Below are 21,274 nucleotides of genomic sequence, written 5' to 3' on the forward strand. Positions count from 1 at the left end.
AAAATGTAGAATTCAATATATATGCCTCAATTAAGATAAATTACAATTAAATTTGATTTAAATTTCAAAACTAGATATTATTTTATGATTTATTAAATTATTTCTTGTTCCTGTGCTAAACGGTCAACTTCACCTGCCAAACTCAGTGGGCGGGATTAAAGGACACTCTGACGTCTGATTGGCTGCTGCAAATAGGAAGTCAAGACAATTTCAATTTCAAATCTTCCAAGTTTGTTACAACCGAGTCAGGAACCGACAGGCTCTACTTTGTGTTGCTTTGTCACTTAAAATCACAAAAAAATACATTAAAGTTTGAAATTGTACTATGACAAAACGTGAAAACACTAATACTGTTAGAAACGTGTCACAGTCAAGGAATTTTATTTGTTTGCAATAATAGTAAACATACAAACAATTGGTGGAGCAGTGTACAGTAGTCAGTAACTTATCAGTCATTCAGTCTTCTTTGAATCAAAGCTTGTAATGTTCGTTTATGCAACTTGCTCCTGCACATTAAAAGCAACAGTTAAAATACAAAAAATGAAAATAATACCATATAGAGTTTGCACAAAACCATGTGAAGCATCAAAGTGAAATACATTAGATTTGAGCTGCTTTCTTCTTATAGAAAATGCTATAAACGCATCATGTGAGCTAAACTGGTCCTAGAAATGTGGAAGGAAAAAAAAAGTGCCAAGCAGAATAACTTCATGATGAAATTACCACTGAGAATCTAATTGTTACATTTAAAGCCTATATTTTTCTAATAAGAGCTGTCCAAGTGTTTACCTTCTGCAAACACGAGTAGAAACATTTTCAAAAGCTCCTTTTTAAGAGCAGAAAGAGAGGAAGCAGCCAAACTCGGTAATTTACAGAAAGTTACGCTTAAATAAACTACGTTCAGCTGCGCCAGAGTACAGTCAGTCTGTGCAAAAGTTTATTTATGTTTTGGCTCCAAGCAGCCAGACTCATGTGTTCTTTTAAAGTACTCTGGTTAGTAGATTGAAAGGCTTTTTTGGACTATTTTTGTTGTTGTTTTTTTCAGATGCAGAGCGATGTCGCCATAAAAATCTACAACAGAAAAAAAGTCTCTATATTTGTCACTTATTTTGAAAAAAGTCGCTACAGGGGTCTAAAAAAGAAAAGAAACAGTGTTACTTCCAGCTCAGTCTGCTCATCCTCACTCTTAGCCACGCCCCTGTCTCGGAGCTCCTCCCCTATCTCTTAGCTCCACCCCTACGTTTCTTGGCCCCGCCCACTTCAGTGGAATCTTTCCTAATTTGTCTAGGGGCGGAGCTAAGCTTTCACACATTGCTATAGTTACATTTTAAGTAAAGATTTTAAGTAACTTAAGATGAAGTTTATCTGATTTAAATTGTCATTTTAGATCTTATGTTTCCTTTTTCAAGCTATATTTCTATTTTTTTAAAGTGTAAATGCTGTGGCACCCCAAGAAAACCTCAGAGTGGCATAGCTTAAAAAAAAGAAAGATAAAAAATATTTATGTATGTATTATTTTCTTAATTTTATAAATTTATTTATTTTGTTTTAGATACATGTTTGGATTTTAAAAAAAGATGCCTGAACATGATTCTCTGGGTGGAGGCAGGGAGGTGGCCAATATTTTTGAATGGGGGCCATGGCTCCTCTTCACCCCCCTTTGGGTCACCACTGTTGGGTTGATAAAACTTAATTTAATTTATAAAATGAAAGTCTGACTCTTTAGAAGGCACATCTTTTGCACAGCAATGTAGATAAAACATTTTCATGGGGTTGAGGAGATAAGTACAACGGAGAACGAAGGCCAAACTAAAGAAAAATAAAAAAATAAAATTACGGGAATAAAGTAATAAAATAACAAGAAAAAAAATCATAATATTATGAGAATAAAATCAAATGATTACGGGAATACAGTGAATTTTATTTCGAATAAGGTCGAAATAAAATGAGAATAAATTTGAAATAATATGAGGAAAAAGTCATATGTGAATAAAGTTGAAATATTAGGAGAACATATTCATATTTTTCTTAGACTAAAGTCGAAATATTTCTAGAATAAAGTGACTTTTTTATGACTTTATTCCCGTAATAATATATTTTTATTTTCCTAGCGAGGCCCCGACTTCGTCGTAGCTACGACCAAACACAAACAGTAGCCAAACGGCGTCAGCAGCGGGATCCGTCGGGCTGCTGGTGCGTTTCTAAGCATCCGATCCCTTCTGCCTGCGTTTGGACGGCGGGATGAGCCGGCTGGGCAGCTCTGGAGGAAGACCGTGGCCCTCCAGCTTCACCTCGATCAGATGGCTGGCCAGGGCGAACTCCTCGTCGTCCAGCATGCCGTCGCGGTCCACGTCCGACAGCTTCCAGATGCGGCCCAGCACCGAGTTGGGCAGGCGCGTGCTCACCATCCAGTCCTTGGCCTTGGTGCCGCTCAGCTTGCCCTCGTTGGGCGCCAAGTTGTAGAAGATTTCGTCGTACTTGGGCTTGTCTTTGGTCACCACCCAGTCCTCCTCTTCCTCGCGTTCCTCGCCGTTCTGCTCAGCGAACGGGTCGCCCTCTGTGAAGGGCCCGGCCCGGGTCCCCAGGAAGGCGCCGCCCTGGACGCCGGGCTGGTCTCCGGCTTCCAGCTCCTCCTGGCGCAGCAGCGGCATCAGCTTGGCGATGTCGCAGGACAGCAGCTCGTCCAGCGCCGCCATCAGGTTCGGCTTCAAGCTTTTGAACTTGGTGAAATCGTGAGCCATCAGTTGTTCCTTTAAGAACGCAGCAGCGTTGATTTGTTAGCTGGCAGTTTAAATTCGACATGAACTACAATACAAAGCATGAACCCTCTCACACTGCAAAAACACAAAATCTGACCAAGTATTTTTGCTCTAGTTTCTTGTGTAAATATTTTTGTGCACTTGGAATAAGACAAAACAAATTTACTAGTAACTTTTCAGCAAGATATAAAAGCTTGTTTTAAAACAATAATTCCTTTTTATTGATTTAAAAAAGTTCTAATTCCATTTACAGATTATTTCACTTACAAGACATTTTTCTCGTGTTACAAGTGAAAGAATGTGCCAGTGCAACTAGAACTTTTATCAGTTTTAAGTAATTATTAGTTTAAAACAAGCTCCACAGTCTTTCTGAGAAGTTACTTGTAAGTCACTTGTGTCTTATTTCAAGTTTCAAGTAGAAACTAGACCAGCAGTATACGGTAAGATTTTGTGTTTTTGCAGTGAAGAAGTTGTTTCCACTCTGATTCATCTTCTGAGCTGCCACACTACAAAAACACAAACTCTTACCAAGATTTTTAGTCTACTTTCTAGTGCAAGTATCTTAGCTCTCTTGAAATAAGACAAAACTCATTTACAAGTAAGATACAAGAGATTATTTTATGTCAATAATTCCTTAAATTAGCTAAAAATTACTTCTTCTACTAGCAGATTACTTCACTTACAACAAGACATTTTTCTCATATAATAAGTGAAATAATCTGCCAATGGAACTAGTGCTCTGTTTATCTTTATTAGAAAATTATTGACTTAAAACAAAATCATATATCTTGCTGAAAAGTTACTTATAAGTTAGTACACTTGAAATACTTATTTAAGATATTTACACTAGTACTAGACCAAAAATACCTGGTAAGATTTTGTGTTTTTACAGCGCATACAGAGCTGACCAAAAGTCTTGGAGCTCAGCTTGTGTTGCTAGGTAACGGGTTGGGCTTCTGGGGTTGCTAGGTAACAGGCTGGGCTTCTGGGGTTGCTAGGTAACGGGCAGTGCCTGCTGATTTGTAACGTTTGGAAGTTTTTTTGGATCATTTTCCAGACACCAAAAACATGAACTTATTGCTAAAAACAGTTGGGTTGTTTTTTAAAGCACCTTTTAAAGCCTTTTTTTTAGAAAAGGATGAGACCTGAATGGAAGTACAGAAAGGATCAAAATGTGAATTTTGCATGACATGTCCCCCACAAAATAAATGAACACTAATCTGGAACAAGCTTCCGGAAAACTGCAAACCAGCAGAAACACTGAGTTCCTTTAAATCAAGGCTCACTTGTCACAACTTCAGAGAAACACAGTGATGGTTGTGTCAGGCCAAATTATGTAAAGTATTTCATTTTTCTTCCACTTCACATTTATGCACTTATTTCTGTTGGTGTTTCACATTAAATCCCTCGGTATGCATCGATATTTATGGCTGTAACGTGACAAAATGTGCAAAACTTAAAGACTGACCTGCATCTTGGCGCAGTCGGGGAAGTCTCCTGCAGAAATGTTGTGCTGCAGCTGGATCTTAGAGAAGATCACTGGCAGCTCATGGATGAGATGCTTCTTCTTGTTGTCCTTCCTGAAGACAGACGGCATCTCCTGCTTCAGGTAGCTGATGATATGAGCATGAACCTGCAGGAAGAGAAGCTGGTTGGTTCACTACTTCAGGGGGAAGGTTGGAGTAAAGTCCAGCACTGCAAAAACACAAAATATTACCAAGTATTTTTGTCTAATTTATAGAAAAAACATCTTAACACACCGGAAGTAAGACCAAACTAACTTACAAATAGCATTTCAGCAAGAAATATCGTCAGTTCTAGTTCCACTGGCTCATTATTTCATTTATAACACTGGAAAATGTTTTAAGTAATTTGTCATCAGTATTATGGAAATATTTACTGTAAACAAGCTCCTAAATCTTGCTGAAAAGTTACTTGTAAGTTAGTTTTGTCTTATTTTAAGTGTATTAAGATATTGTCATTAGAAATGACATAAAAATACTTGGTAGGATTCTATGTTTTATCAGTGTATCATGTGCTTCACACTACAAAAACACAAAATCATGTCAAGAATTTTTGTTTAATTTCTTCTGTTGGTACACCTGAAGTAAGACCAAACTTTTTTAAGAAGATACAGGATCTTCCTGTATCTTCTTGGATGTTTTAAGTAAATATTTGCTAAATATTAATAAAAAGTACAGATTTTTTTCATTTATAATGTGTGAAAAATGTCTTGTTATAAGTGAAATATTCTGCTAGAAGAATTAGTACTTTTTCATCACTATTAAGGAATTATTTACTTAAAATAAGCTCCTATATCTTTCTAAAAAGTTTAGTCTTAACTTAAGTGTGATAAGATATTTTCACTATACATTTGCTAAAAATACTTGGTAGCGTTTAGTGTTTTTGCAGAGAGAACCTCCGGGTCGGGTCGCCTACCCTGACCAGACGCGCCCTCTTCACCAGGTCGTTGAGTTTGCGTAGAGCTGCGTTGCGAGGGAGGTTTTGGATGTCGGCGAACAGATCCTCCTCCTCCAGCTCAAACAGCTTCCTGTTATCAGGCACCAGCAGCGGCTCCGACCAGAAGGAGCCGATGTAGACGCGCAGGACCTCCGGGGTGCCGAACACCTTCCCCAGGGACCACATGAGCGCCCCGTAGACCCGCATCAGCTGCTGGGTGCCCACCATGTCGGCCTTGTTCAGCACCACCCGCAGCTTGTCCTCGTTGCCCTTCAGGGCGCCGATGGCCTCCGAGAACTCATCCGAGATCTCCAGTTTGTGGGCGTCGAACAGCAGGATGATGCGGTCCACGCGCTCCGCAAACCAGCGCAGCACCGCCGGGAAGTCGTAACCTGAGAGAAGAGCGAGAGCAGGAAGAGATGACACAGAATCTTATCTACACATCTGCACATCGCCTGCAGCCGGCTACAGTAAAGACACTTTTCTCCTGAAGACTGTGGTTTCTTTCTTTCTTTTCATTCAGTCATCTGTGCAGCACTTAATCGTTCAAGTTCAATTTCAAAAATGAGATAATATGTCCCTCATGTATTTATATTGATATGTAAATACATGAGATTGTAGCCAGGCTGATGTTCAAACACAATAATAAATACAGGGATAAAAAAACTTTCTGCATACTTCAACAACAACGGCGTATTAGGACCATTGTAGATTTAAAAAAACCTGAATTGCTCTTTGAGAAAATTTGCACAAAAAACAAAACAAATAAACAGAAATTTAGAGCTTAATATAAAACATTTTCTAGAAAAACAAACAAGAAAATTTTAGAGTTTATCAAGTTGAAAAATTTTCTAGGAAAAACTGAAATTTTCTAGGAAAAACTGATACTAGATTAGTATTAATTTTCTTGTAGAAATAAATCTGAGTTTAAAAAGTTCAAAACTTGCTAGAAAAAAACATGGAAATTTTCTTGAAATTTTATATTTGACTTGATTAATGTCAAAATTAGAGTTTTTTCAAGGAAGTTACATATTTGCTAGAAAGAAAATCAAGTTCTTTTTTTCTTAAAAAAAACCCAGAAACTTTTTTGTTTAAAAGTTGAAAATCTTCAGCTTTTTAAACTCGGATAATTTTCAAAAGTTGAGAGATTTTTGAATTTTGAAAGTTTTTTTCCAGAAAATTTCAGAGATTCATCTCAAAATTTCTGACTTTTTTGGTGGAAATTTACCCCTCTGCTTTTTTTTCTATGGACATTTTCCCTGATATGCTGCCATAGATTTAACCAATACACATAAAAAACATTCAGCTTTTTCTGGAAACTTTTGCTATATCTTTGTAATTTCAGTTTTTATAATTTTTTAAATATTTACACTTTTATGCAAATTTCAGCTTCATTGAAATTAATTGAATTTTTTCAGAATTTCACAAAATTCAGTAAAACATTTCTGCTCTTTGACAGCTTACTACATCTGCCTACTTGGACCTAGAGGCTCCATTCCGCTTTCAAACCAATCACAAGAAGTCAGTCTATCTTCAGATGGTTAAATTTATTGATATCTCTTACGGGTTTTCTAAAATCCCGATTTGTTTCATGCAGATTTTTGGCCGTTTTCAGCTTCACAATGTAATCCACTGACGGAATTCTTCGGCTGCCAGAGTGCGCCACTCTAACAACTGACGCTTTTTAAAGTCTGACAAACAAAACGCTGCTGATCGGAAATATCTCACTCTACAGAAACAATGTATGCATCAAAACGTAGCCACAGCCATCTGCTTTTAGGAAATATAAGTGTCATTGCTGTAGGTTTTACGGTTTTCTTTGAAACACGCTCTGAACGCAAGAATGTCACCCCGTCCTCCATTGGGCTCCATATAAAATATTTTCAGCTCTTTCTCTCTAATCAGAATCTTGCGGTACGTTCGTTCAGCAGATTAAGATTCTCACGCTTGTTTTGCAAGGAACAGCAATTATTCTACTTGGACTAATCTTTTCTTCCTTTTTTAGCCGTTCCTTCAGCAGAATATCTTGTCTCAACTTTACTTTGAGTGATTTCTGTGTCACGCAGCTGAGAAGAATGAAGCAACAGAGTGAGACTGTTTCCAGACTGTTTCTGGAGAGGTGTGTTTATGAAGAATGTTGAAAATGTTTTTAATTCCTGTCAGCGCCTCAGGCAACAAGCCAGTCAGCTCTGCAGCCTCAGGCTGGAGGACGAACTCTTGTTGATTGATAGTTGAAAATGTGTACAGCCAGCTTTTATAGCAGTAATTTAAAATACAGTTGGACAGTTTTCTTTTTCAGACAAATTATTTTGTTTCGGTCTCTGTAGGAGCTGTGCCACCATTTTGTTTTAGAAAAAAAAGCAGCTTTCTTCCATATTATATTAAAACAGCTTAAAAGATATTTGGCCTTGCATCATTTGAAATAATGCGAAAGTATGCCATGAAATTGGGGCTCTGTCTCTTTAAGAAGCTTCAGCTCAGTGCAAAAACACAAAATTTCACCATATAATAAGATAAAATTAGCTTACAAGTAACTTTCCAGCAAGATATAGAAGTTTAAGTTAATAATTACTAAATGTTGACTTAAAAAAATACTAGTTGGCAGATTATTTCACTTATAACAAAATATTTTCCCATATTTTAAGTAAAATAATCTGCCAATGAAACGAGTACTTGTACTTTTTCATCAATATTAAGCAATTATTTAATTAAAACAAACCCCTATATCTTACTAAAAGTTACTTGTAAGTTAGTCTTATCTTATTTCAAGTGAACCAAAATATCTGAACTAGAAATCAGAATAAAAATACCTGGTAATGTTTTGTGCTTTTGCAGTGTTATTTCTGACAGTCCACCTCATCACGTCATCACAACAATGCTCCTCATTATGCCGTTTACAGCCGCTCTTAGGAGCTCAGCAAAGCTGCTCAAAAAAGTTTATTTGCTGATAATTTTTTGTTTTTTTGTTTTAAGTGCAAAAAAAAATTAACAATTTTAAAATTTATTCAGGAAATTTTGTGTTTTCAGTTTGATATTTACATTTCAAAAAGCATTGCTTCTGTTTTAGTGGAATGAAGTATTTAAGATAGTTTAGGAATAGTTTATGGAGTCGTTGTTGATGTCTTTCCGTCCTGGCATTGTGCTGACGTACACCTGTACCCTTTCAGCTAAAAATCTAAATAAACACAAAACAAAACGTGCAGCGGTGAAGCCGGCTGAATCACTCAGGATTAGCAGGAAGAACGGCTCGGCTGCAGGATGGGTTAGCATAAAATGAATGCAAGATGAAGATGATGGAAGAGATTTCTCAACAGTGCATTCTTCCAGATGTGCTGACAGAGTCTCTGCGCTTAATTATGAGTTTATGGCTGCTCGGTGTTCTGCAGGGATGTTTGTGAGTCCTGCTGCCAAGTGTTATTGGTGGTGGAACAAACCGGTCCTGCCCTGCGACAGACTGGCGACCTGTCCAGGGTGTACCCCGCCTCTCGCCCGGAACGTAGCTGGAGATGGGCACCAGCAACCCTCCCGACCCCATTAGGGACAAGGGTGAACAGAAAATGGATGGATGGATGGACAAACCGGTCCCGTGAGTTAGCCAGGCGTGGTGAGGAGATGAGCTTATGAGCTGATGAGCACGGATACGCCTCTCTCTCTCTCTGAAGGCCGACCTGACCTCATGCCCTCTCCTCACCTTTGTCACCCCGCTCACCTCGGCTCACTCTCTGCTTGGCGCCGGACAGGATCCCTGGGGTGTCAATGATGCTGATGCTCTCCAGGACCTGGTTGGGCATCTGGGCGCACTGGAATCTGGACAACAGGTCAAAACGAGAAGAATTACACAATTTGGGGGTAAAAATACAGTAAATGAAGTTGGAAGGTCACCTATTATGCTTTCTTGAAAAGGTTAGGAGAAATATATGGTCTATACAAAACATGTAAATAAAATTTTTTTGCACAAAATAATTTTTAGAGAATGAGATTTGAGCTGTTTTAGGGCCTCTTGTCACTTAAAATCCAAATATGTTGCTGCTGGCCATGCCCACTAACTCAACGTAAAAATGGCTGCAAACAGATGACAATTATACAATCGTACATCTTTGAAAAGCATTAGTAGAGCCGTCTGCACAACCAACAAGAATGCAACAGGTAGTTTCTGGATGGTAAGTCAACAACAACACACTTGTCTTTTCCAGCAGCCACTGTACAGCGCATACAGTGGTAAAACCAGCTGACCAAATGTTCTGGAGCTTACCAAGTGTTTTTTGGTATAGTTTATAGAGTAAATATGTTAGTATACTTGGAATAAGACAAAACTAACTTACAAGTAACATTAAAATTTTACCAAGATATCGGAGTTTGTTTCAAGTCAATAATTTCTTAATAAAGATTAAAAAAACATTATTAGTTGTATTGGCAGACTATATTACTTAAAACATGGGGAAAATGTCTTGTTATAAGTGACATAATTGGCCAATGAAATTACAACTTTTTCACAAATATATTAATATATTATATTGTAGAGTACAGAGATAAAACCAGCTGACCAAAGGTGCAGGAGTTCAGCTTGTGGTTGCTAGGTAATGGGCGGAACTCCACTGGGGTTGCTAAGTAACGGGCAGTGCCTGCTGATTGGTGACTTTACATTCCGAAGCTTTTTGAAACGGCTAATTTTCCAGTCACCAAAAAACTCGCTAACAAACAGACCCGTATTTTTTTTTTAAACCACCTGGGCTGATTTTAGAAGCAGAAACCCAAATGGAAATGTAAAAATGTGAATTTTGCATAATAGATCCCGTTTAAAGTGAATGAGAATGGTAGGAGGTCAGTCAGTGTGAGCCACAGATCCGACACTCACACCCAGCCGGCCCATTGTGTGCAGGCCAGCCTTGCTGCTCTGGGCTTCCTGAAGGAAAATGACCATCACTGCCAGAATCAAACAATAAGATCTGCTAACGATCTAGGGCTCAGAACAACAACCCCACTTCCTGCATTTTAAAGGCTTAACGGGCCCCTCCGGTTTCCAAGACAGGAAGTCAACGCAAAAGGAGACGCAGATTTCTTCACAAACATGACCCTGATGGAAAACTCGCATCAGACGGAGCTGCCATTAGCAGGAGCGCTGCATGTTCCTGTGACGTCTTTCTGCTCCCCTCTGAACAACTGCTGGCGTTTACATCCAACAACTGGCAGCTCAGAAGATGAATTTCAGTGGAAATAACTTCTTCACTGCAAAAACACAAAACCTCGCCAAGTATTTTTTTTATCTGGTTACTAGTGCAAATATCGTAGCACACTTGAAATAAGAAAACACTAACTGAGAAGTAACTTTTCAGTAAGTTCTAGGAGCTTGTTTTAAGTAAATAATTATTTAATTTAGCTTAAAAAGTGCTAGTTCAACTGGAAGATTATTTCACTTATAACAAGACATTTTTCTCATGTTAGCGCAATAATTTGCCAGTGGAACTAGTATTTTTTTCAATAAATATTAAGAAATTATTTAAAAGAAGCTCCTATATGTTTGTAAAAAAGTTCCTTGTAAGTCAGTTTTGTCTTATTTCAAGTGTACTAAGATAAATACTTGGTAAAATTTTGTGTTTTTGCAGCGTCGCAGCTCTGAATTTGGGTGGAAAGTACTTCTTTTTCTCCTACACCCAAAAACACAAAATCAAACCAAGTTGATTTAACATAGTTTCTGGCGTAAATATCTTACTACAATTGAAATAGTAAGCTATAGAAGCTTGTTTTAAGCAAATAATTCCTCACTATTGATGTAAAAGATTGAATTTAATACTGAAAAAAATTCTTGTTACAAGTGAAATAATCCAGGGGTCATTTTTTAAATCAATAGTAAGAAGCAAGCTCCTATATCTTGCTGAAAAGTTATTTAAATTAGTTTTGTCTTATTTCAAGGCTACAGAGACATTTGTAGTAGAAACTAGGCAAAAATACTTGGTAAAGGTTTGTGGTGTTTTTTTGCAGTGTAGCTATAAATGTTTGTCTTTTCCCTGTGGGACTGTGCCGCCCTTTGACCTTGCCTCTTAAACTGCGTACTTTCATCACCCACTCGCTCCGTCTTTCCCTTTTTTCCACAATAAGGCAGGGGGCCGCCTCTCTCCGAAATTTGGCACAAGCTCTTGAAATACCAAAGAGCTAAAACACTTTCCACAAACTTCCTCACACACACACTCCGCTCATTCCTCTTCGATATGTCACACACTCCCTCTCTCTCAGTGGAAACGCTGTAAAATCCTGTGTGTATAGAGGCGTCTGTGGGTCTCACCTGTTGAGGAAGGTGTTTCCGAAGGGGTTGAGTTTTCGGAACGGCTTGTTGGGGTCGACGATGAGGGCGTTCCCGGGGATGACGCCCTCCACCTCCCCGTGCATGATGGCAGTGAAGCAGTCCGTGGTGGGTTCAGGGCCCACTCTGCTCCCGGGAATATCCTGCTCCAGCAGATACCTGTCCGTCACAGGCAGAACCGTTCACATCAGGTTGATCCTGACTGGGAAACTAATGAACATCTGCAGCTTTAATCAACTTAAAACCACAAAGTTTGGTGTTTGTTTATCTGATGGATCAGCAGAAAGAGGTTTGTCACTGCTAACACTGCAAAAACATAAAATCTTACCAAGTAGTTTTAATCTAGTTTTTAGTACAAATATCTTAATACACTTGAAATAAGACAAAAATAAATTACAAATTAGTTCTCAGCAAGAAATATGAGCTTGTTTTAAGTCAATTACTTAATATTGATGAAAAAGTTGTAGCTGCAACGACAGATTATTTTACTTTCTATATATAATCTGGAGCAGACAACTTTCTAGATGTGTAGACAGCACCCACAGCATGATGCTGCCACCACCATATTTCATTTTGTATATTCTGTATTTTTATATTATGATAAATAATGAAACCACACTGCAAAAACACAAAATCTTACCAAGTATTTTTGATCTAGTTTGTAGTAGATATCTCAGTTCACTTCAACTCTGAAGTTACAATTCAGCAAAAAATAAGAGTTTGTTTTAGGTCGATTATTACTTATATTGACTTTTTTAAAAGTTCTAGTTTAACTGGCAGATTATTTCACTTAAAACATGAAAAAATTATGTTTATAAGTGAAATCCTCTGTACTTTTCATCAACATTAAGGAATTATTTACTTATAACAAGCTTCTACTTTTTTTAAAGGTTTTGTTGGCTCTTGTGGCCTTTATTTGAAACTAGTTCGACAGGAAAAGGGTGTAACAATAGAGGGGGAAGACATGTGGAAAATGTCGCTAGGCCGGGAATCGAACCTGCAACCACCGCCACGAGGACTAAGGCCTTAATACATGGGTCATGCTTTGCCCCTGCGCCTCCACAGCACACCCAAGCTTCTATTTCTTGCAGAAAAGTTACTTCTAAGTTAGCTTTGTCTTACTTCAAGTGTAGTAAGACATTTGGATCACAGTCTTAAACACTTGGTAAGATTTTGCGTTTTTGTAGTAACGTTTGTATCTTCAGCGAAGCTGCAGGGTCTTACTTGATGAACGTAGTTTTTCCAGTGGAGTACTGACCCACGACCAGAACCATGGGCTTGTTGTCAAAGTCGGCGTCCTCCAGGCTGAGGGAGTGGAAGTCATGGAAACCATAGTACTGCTCCAGAGGCAGCAGCTTCTTGCGGTACAGAGACTTCAGGCCCTCTGTCACCGTGCGGATCACCTCAGGCGCCTTCTTCACGTTTTTACGCCCCCAGCGAGACATTTTCTGACGCTTGTAATTCCTGTGTGAGCCTACAGGTGCTTCCTGTGTTTACCTGAAAGCTGCTCACTTTGTGCTTGAGATGGATTCGGTACGCACCGTGGGGAATGATAGGACTGAAGAAGTAGCTCCAACAATGACGACCTTTGACCCCTGAAATGTGTACCAAAGACAGAGAGAAAGCAGGTAATACATGTGGGAAACATAGCAGCTGGTGATGAAACTCTGCCAATAGTCTTAAAGACTGCCAACACTGCAAAAACTAAAAATCTTACCAAATATGTTTGTCTAGTTTCTAGTACAAATACCTTAGTACCCTTGAACTTTTCAGTAAAATATAGGAGCTCGTTTTCTTCCTGCTTTAAGTGAAAATAATTTGCCAGTGGAAATAATATTTTTTTTTGTATTAAGGAATTACTTACTTAAAACAAGCTCCTATATATTGCTGAAAAGTTACTTGTAAGTTAGTTTACAAGTAATAGTACAAATGTACTATTTGCATCAGAAACAAAACAAAAGTACTTGGTAACAATTTTGTTTTTGCAGTGGAGCATCATAACACTGCAGAGACAAAATCTTACCAAGTATTTTAGTTAGTTTATAGTGCAAATATTTAAGTACACTTGAATTAAGACAAAACTAACTTACAAGTAACTTTCTGGTAGGACAAAGGAGATTGTTTTAAGTAAATAATTCCTTAATATTTATTTTAAAAAGTACTAGTTCCACTGGCAGATTCGTTTCACTAATAATATGACATTTTTCCCATGTTTTGGCAGTGGAACTATTACTTTTTAAAATAAATATCAAGGAACTATTTACTTAAAATAAGCTACTATATCTTTCTAAAAAAGGGACTTGGAAGTTAGTTTTGTCTTATTTCAAGTTTACTCAAACATTTCCACAAGAAACTAGATAAAAACACATGGGAAGATTTTGTGGTTTTGCAGTGTACTTCCTTTCCCAAGCCTGTTGGATTTGTTCACTACAAAAACACAAAATCTTACCAAGTACTTTTGTCTAGTTTCTTGTGCAAATGTCTTAGTAAACTTGAAATAAGACAAAACTAACAAGTAACTTCTTAGAAAGATTTGAGAGCTTGTTTTAATGATTGTTTAAATGATTCCTTAATATTCACTAAAAAAGTTTAACTTATAGGAAGAACATCTTAGATTAAAACATTTGCCACTGGAACTAGAACTTTTTCTTGATCAATATTAAGGAATTATTTACTTTAGATCTCATATCTTTCTAAAAAGGTTACTTTTAGAACGATATTCATGTGTAATTAAATATTTGCTCTAGAAACTAAACCAAAAATACTTGGTAAGGTTTTGAGTTTTTCCAGTGCAGAGTATGCCTGGAAAAAAAAAAAAAAAACAGCGTGCTCTCACTGGAAAATGTGAGGGATTTGCACAGGCACAGCTCATTTCTTTACAGTGAAATGAGTAAGACGTTCCTTTTATCTGCTGCGTCTCCCACAAATATGTGGATGGATGTGGAGGAAGGGTGCAGCTTTTCAAAGTTTTCACCCTCAAAGGTGATCTTTTGACTGGAGTTTACGTAAACAGAAGTTCAGGGTTGGGAACTGAACTCATTATGGCAGCAGAGAGGTGAGGCCAGCAGGGCTATAACTCATCTTTTCCTTTTTTTTTTTTTTTGCCCAGGGGAGAAGAGGGAACACAGTTCTGACATGTCACAAGACCACAGTGGAAAGAGTCAAAATGGCGAACTCTGGAGAGACATTAAAGGTTGCCTTCACATCTGATCACCAAGCAGAAAAGTCCAGACTTTGGTTGAGACTCTGGAGTCAGTTTGGTGGAAAATGCCTTGTGGGTTTCAGAACCACAGCTGCAACACATGTTTGGACTTAGAACAAGAAAACTACAGTTATACCCTGCTGCAGCAGCAACTTTTACAATAAGGATGAGCAGAAAAATGATAATTCTATTAAAACCGAAAATGTTCATAATAAAAAGAGGGATTAGATGCAAGATATGAAGATTAAAAGGCAGAATTTACCAAGTCGACGAGGATTCTTCCCAAAACACCTTGATTTGCCCTGAGAGTGAGACAGAAGAGCCGCTGCTACACGTATGCCTCCTGCAGCAAGTAGGATCCCTCTGCGGAGCGTCGGCTAGATTACAGAGGATCCTTCTTTCTCCAGGGTTTAATACATTTCAGATGAGCTCTGGATCTGCTGGCTGGAAAAACACGAGGCAAACACTCACTGGGGGAAATTTTTTCTCTCCCTTTGCTTGTTTGAGTTTGACAGACCCTCCTCCTTTTGCAGGGATGCCTGGGCACTGAGCGCCAACGTTCTGCAGAGGAGTGACCAGAGGGTGTGGATCCTCAGAGGAGGGGTAAATAATCTGGGTGGAGTTTTTTTTTCTCTAAATGACACAACATCCTTGTGCATATTTCAAATCATATGACCTCATGCTCATGTTTTCTTCTACTAACTCTGAAACAATGTGTATTTTAAACACTGTAGTGTCTGTAGACTCACTGTGGAAGCACCACCTGGTGGCAAAATGATGGAGGAAACATTTATTATGTACCAAGGAACGCAAAGATTCAACCGTTACAATCCAAAAAACACAAAATATTACCAAGTATTTTGGTCTAGTTTCTGGTGCAAATATCTTATTACACTGCAAACAACATAAAACTAACTTACAGGTAACTTTTAGCAAGACACAGGAGCTTGTTTAAAGTCAATAATTGTTTTTAAAACAAAATTCACTCTTAATATGGGAAAATGTATTATTAGTAAAACAATCTGCCAGTGGAACTAGAACAATTTTAATATCAACAAAAAATTAATTATATATAACAAGCTTTTATATCTTGCTGAAAAGTTACTGGTAAGTTAGTTTAGTCTCATTTCAGGTGTAATAAGATATTTGCATTAGAAACTAGTCAAAAGATATTTGGTAAATTTTCTGTTTTTGCAGTGCGATGATGCAACCATTACAGTCCAAGAAACATAACATTTTACAGAGTATTTTTGTCTAGTTTCTGGTGCAAATATTTTTATTACATTTCAAATAACATAAAATTATTACATTAATTATTAATTAATCAATAATTATTAAATTAAAGTAACTTTTTATGAAGACATAGGAGTTTGTTTTAAGTCAAAAATGGTTGAATATTGATTTAAAATACAGGTTTTTCATCCATCCATCCATCCATCCATCCATCCATCTTCCTCCGCTTATCCGAGGTCGGGTCGCGGGGGTAGCAGCTTCAGAAGGGAGGCCCAGACTTCTCTCTCCCCGGCCACTTCTTCCAGCTCTTCCGGGGGAATCCCGAGGCGTTCCCAGGCCAGCCGAGAGACATAGTCCCTCCAGCGTGTCCTGGGTCTTCCCCGGGGCCTCCTCCCGGTGGGACGTGCCCGGAACACCTCACCAGGGAGGCGTCCAGGAGGCATCCTGACCAGATGCTCCTCAACTGGCTCCTCTCGATGTGAAGGAGCAGCGGCTCTACTCTGAGTCCCTCCCGGATGACTGAGCTTCTCACCCTATCTCTAAGGGAGAGCCCAGCCACCCTACGGAGAAAACCCATTTCGGCTGCTTGTATCCGCGATCTCGTTCTTTCGGTCATGACCCAAAGCTCATGACCATAGATGAGGGTGGGAACGTAGATCGACCGGTAAATCGAGAGCTTCGCTTTTTGGCTCAGCTCTCTCTTCACCACGACGGACCGGTACAGCGCCCGCTTGACAGCAGACGCTGCGCCAATCCGCCTGTCGATCTCCCGCTCCCTTCTTCCCCCATTCGTGAACAAGATCCCGAGATACTTAAACTCCTCCACTTGGGACAGGACACCCCCCCTGACCCGGAGAAGGCACTCTACCCTTTTCCGGCTCAAGACCATGGCCTCGGATTTGGAGGCACTGATCCCCATCCCGGCCGCTTCACACTCGGCTGCGAACCGATCCAGCGAGAGCTGCAGATCACGATCTGATGAAGCCAAAAGGACCACATCGTCTGCGAAAAGTAGAGATGAGATCCTAAGGCCACCAAATCGGATCCTCTCAACACCTTGGCTGCGCCTAGAAATTCTGTCCATGAAATGATGAACAGAATCGGTGACAAAGGGCAGCCCTGGCGGAGTCCAACTCTCACCGGAAACGAGTCCGACTTACTGCCGGCAATGCGGACCAGACTCTGACACCGGTCATACAGGGACCTGACAGCCCGTATCAAAGGGCCCGGTACCCCATACTCCCGGAGAACCCCCCACAGGGCTCCCCGAGGGACACGGTCGAACGCCTTCTCCAAGTCCACAAAACACATGTAGACTGGTTGGGCGAACTCCCATGCACCCTCCAGGACCCTGCTGAGGGTGTAGAGCTGGTCCAGTGTTCCACGACCAGGACGAAAACCACACTGCTCTTCCTGAATCCGAGGTTCGACTATCCGACGGACCCTCCTCTCCAGGACCCCTGAATAGACCTTGCCAGGGAGGCTTAAGAGTGTGACCCCTCTATAATTGGAGCACACCCTCCGGTCCCCCTTTTTGAACAGGGGGACCACCACCCCAGTCTGCCAGTCCAGGGGAACTGCCCCCGATGTCCATGCGATATTGCAGAGTCGCGTCAACCAACACAACCCTACAACATCCAGAGCCTTAAGGAACTCCGGGCGGATCTCATCCACCCCCGGGGCCTTGCCACCGAGGAGCTTTTTAACCACCTTGGCGACCTCGCCCCCAGAGATTGGAGAGCCCAACGCAGAGTCCCCAGGCTCTGCTTCCTCAGTGGAAGGCATGTTGGTGGGATTGAGGAGGTCTTCGAAGTACTCTGCCCACCGGCCCACAACGTCCCGAGTAGAGGTCAGCAGCACACCATCCCCACTATAAACAGTGTTGGTGCTGCACCGCTTCCCCCCCCTGAGACGCCGGATGGTGGACCAGAATCGCCTCGAAGCCGTGCGGAAGTCTTTCTCCATGGCCTCTCCAAACTCCTCCCACGCCCGAGTTTTTGCCTCAGCAACCGCCTGAGCCGCATGCCGCTTCGCCCGCCGGTACCCATCAGCTGCTTCCGGAGTCCCACAGGCCAAAAAGGCTTGATAGGACTCCTTCTTCAGCCTGACGGCATCCCTCACCGAAGGTGTCCACCAACGGGTTCGAGGGTTGCCGCCGCGACAGGCACCGACAACCTTGCGGCCACAGCTCCGATCGGCCGCCTCGACAATGGAGGCACGGAACACGGTCCACTCAGACTCCATGTCCCCCACCTCCCCCGGGACGTGTTCGAAGTTTTGCCGGAGATGGGAGTTAAAGCTCCGTCTCACAGGGGATTCCGCCAGACGTTCCCAGCAGACCCTCACAACACGTTTGGGCCTGCCAGGTCTGACCGGCTTTCGCCCCCACCACCGGAGCCAACTCACCACCAGGTAGTGGTCAGTGGACAGCTCCGCACCTCTCTTCACCCGAGTGTCCAAGACATACGGCCGCAGATCCGATGAAACGATGACAAAGTCGATCATCGAACTGCGGCCTAGGGTGTCCTGGTGCCAAGTGCACATATGGACACCCTTATGCTTGAACATGGTGTTCGTTATGGACAATCCATGGCGAGCACAGAAGTCCAGCAACAGAACACCGCTCGAGTTCAGGTCGGGTGGGCCGTTCCTCCCAACCACGCCCCTCCAGGTCTCACTGTCGTTGCCCACGTGAGCGTTGAAGTCCCCCAGCAGAACAAGGGAGTCCCCAGGAGGATCACTCTCCAGTACCCCCTCTAAGGACTCCAAAAAGGGTGGGTAATCTGAACTGCCGTTCGGCCCGTAAGCACAAACGACAGTCAGAACCCGTCCCCCCACCCGTAGGCGGAGGGATGCTACCCTCTCGTTCACCGGGGTAAACCCCAACGTACAGGCGCCGAGATGGGGAGCAACAAGTATGCCCACTCCTGCCCGACGTCTCTCACCTTGGGCAACTCCAGAGTGGAAGTATGTCCAGCCCCTCTCAAGGAGACTGGTTACAGGTTACAAATACAGGTTTTTGTCACTTGTAACATGAGAAAAATCTATTGTTATAAGTGAAATAATCTGCCAGTGAAACTTTTACTTGAATAAAAATAAATTGAAGTACTCTGTCCACCTCTGTGCTCCTCACACTGTAAAATATACATTTTATTCATTAACCTAGCATTGTACGGGTTAGCAGCAAGTGGCGGAGATGAACGTCGTCCAGTTAACTGGCGATAAATTTTCACTCACCCATCATAGCGGCGGGAAAAAAGCTAGCTAGCAAGAGTTATATTAGCCATTAGCAACTAGTTAGCGATAGCTTCCAGACTCTTCTTCTCCATTTTTATTGGCGGTTGACAAAAAGACGTTAAGTAGCATTATGTGCGTGACTCAAACTTTTGCCTGACGGAAAAGTTCCCGGAGAAAAAAAATCTACATGAAATCGTAAACGAAATTGAATATTTGTGACTACTAGCGTATTAAATATATGACTTTATTTGTTAAAGCTGTCACTGTTACAGGAAAACCGTTTCTCCGTTTGTGATATTACTACAATTTACATTGTTTTTCTGAGCGAATTTTAATGTTTTCTTATTGTAATCTAATCAGATCTCTGATTACAGAGTGAACATAAGCTAAAATTGGAAAATTACAATATTTGAGGGGTTTAGTCAAAGTTTAGGCTATGATATGACCCGTAAAATGGTATTCATGGTTGAAGACACACTAATTTAAACTATTCAAAACAATTCTGCAAAGTAAAGTGAGCTAAAGTTCCTCCACAGGGGTGTAAAGAATTGTAAATGCTTGAAGAAACGTTTTGCTGCGCAATCAGTTATTAGGTTTATAAGTTATTTGGTTACATATTTGGCTTAGAAATAGTGAAATCTAGCCAAAATGGGTTTTTTTTATATTTACTTAGTTTATCTTTGAGATAAAAAAATAATCCTGATTGATTTGAAATATGCAACAACAACAAAACCAAAGAAAAATGCTTCGAATCTGCAAAATTGTGGTAAAACTGGAGAAACCGAATTGATTTCATTCTTCATTTTAGGTTTGAGTAGAGGAAAGAAATATAATTTTTACAATAAAATAATGAAAGTCAAGTTGAATTATTTAGGAAAATAAAAAATGCACATAAGATTTGTTAAAATTAGCCTTACCTAAATATATTTGGATTACCTGGTCTGCACGAATCACCAGGAACTCAAAAAGATTCATAAAAGAAGCAAGGTTTAATTTACAGTTTTACTAAATGTACATTTCTTTTTAAAAAGTGTCATTATACACAATAAATACAATACAAAAATTAATCTGTAATACTATACTTCAAATTCTCTTCCGGTCTTTTTTTTTGTACATTATTATTGTTCCATTTTTTTCCATTTCAATGTTTTTGTGCTGTGTTTGTTTTTGAATTGTCCACTAGGCCTAGAAATAAAGATAAAAACAGAAAACATAGCTGAAGAAGAAAGCTGAAAGAATGAGGAAAGTCAGAACTAGTCTGCCCCCTGCTGACGGAAATGCATAATGCTTTAACTTCATGAGCAGTGGACAAACAGAAACCTGGTGAAATCTGTCGATAGGCGCGGAAAAGAACAGAGTTAATTTACATTCTGACATCTTGGTGTTACAGCATTAGAGAGTAAATCAAAACAAAAAGTTTCTCAAATCATTTCCTCGTTTTGTAACTGCAGCTAAAGTGTGTCATTTGCATTTGTGATAAACAGTCAAATGTGTAAAGTGCAGGGAACGCGTTAAGGCGCCCCGCCGGTTTATTTTTCTGTGATGCTCGACAGGACGCCGTTTCGACCAGCCGAGTGGACAGAGTCTGCTCCTGGGGACAAGTTAGAGGAATGTAAACATGAAGAAGATTGAAAAAAGAAAACATAAAAAAGCAGGCGTGATAAAGGTCTGCATTTCACCGTTTTGCTTTTGCCACATTTAATCCATAAATTGGGCTAAAAATAAGAAATGTTTGGACAATTCAAATGGACAAACACTGCAAAAATACAAAATCTTACCATATAGTTTTGGTCTAGTTTCTACTGAAAATAACTTCTTACACTTTAAAAAAGACAAGTCACAAGTAACTTTTCAGTAAGATATTGGAGCTTGTTTTAAGCCAATAATTCCTTAATATTGATTTTTTTAAATCCAGATTTCTTAACTTATAATATTTTCTTCATGATATAAATGAAACAATCTGCCAAGATCGTCATTTATTTGAAATAATTTAAGACAAAACTAACTTCAAAATAACTTTTCAGCAATATATAGAAGCATGTTTTAGCAAATAAATTAATATTGATTAAATAAAATCAATTGGCA

General features: G+C 40.0%; 1 protein-coding gene across 2 annotated transcripts; it reads right to left on the reverse strand.

Moving 5' to 3' along the window:
- Nucleotides 1-364: 364 nt before the first annotated feature.
- On the reverse strand, nucleotides 365-15,297 carry ehd2b (EH-domain containing 2b). 2 transcript variants are annotated; one of them, XM_027999479.1, is made up of 7 exons: nucleotides 14,982-15,297; nucleotides 12,742-13,112; nucleotides 11,500-11,676; nucleotides 8,911-9,026; nucleotides 5,199-5,611; nucleotides 4,228-4,392; nucleotides 365-2,750 (listed from the first exon to the last, which is right to left on the reverse strand). In XM_027999479.1, exons 2-7 carry the CDS (start codon nucleotides 12,960-12,962, stop codon nucleotides 2,202-2,204), a joined length of 1,641 nt encoding a protein of 546 aa, XP_027855280.1. In that variant the 5' UTR covers nucleotides 12,963-13,112; nucleotides 14,982-15,297; the 3' UTR covers nucleotides 365-2,201. The 2 variants fall into 2 exon arrangements, with proteins under 2 accessions (XP_027855280.1, XP_027855281.1); XM_027999480.1 differs by having other exon boundaries at nucleotides 8,929-9,026; nucleotides 14,982-15,296.
- Between the last annotated feature and the right edge of the window lie 5,977 nt (nucleotides 15,298-21,274).

This window comes from Xiphophorus couchianus, chromosome 18 (genome assembly GCF_001444195.1).
Source record: "Xiphophorus couchianus chromosome 18, X_couchianus-1.0, whole genome shotgun sequence".
Lineage (NCBI taxonomy): Eukaryota > Metazoa > Chordata > Actinopteri > Cyprinodontiformes > Poeciliidae > Xiphophorus > Xiphophorus couchianus.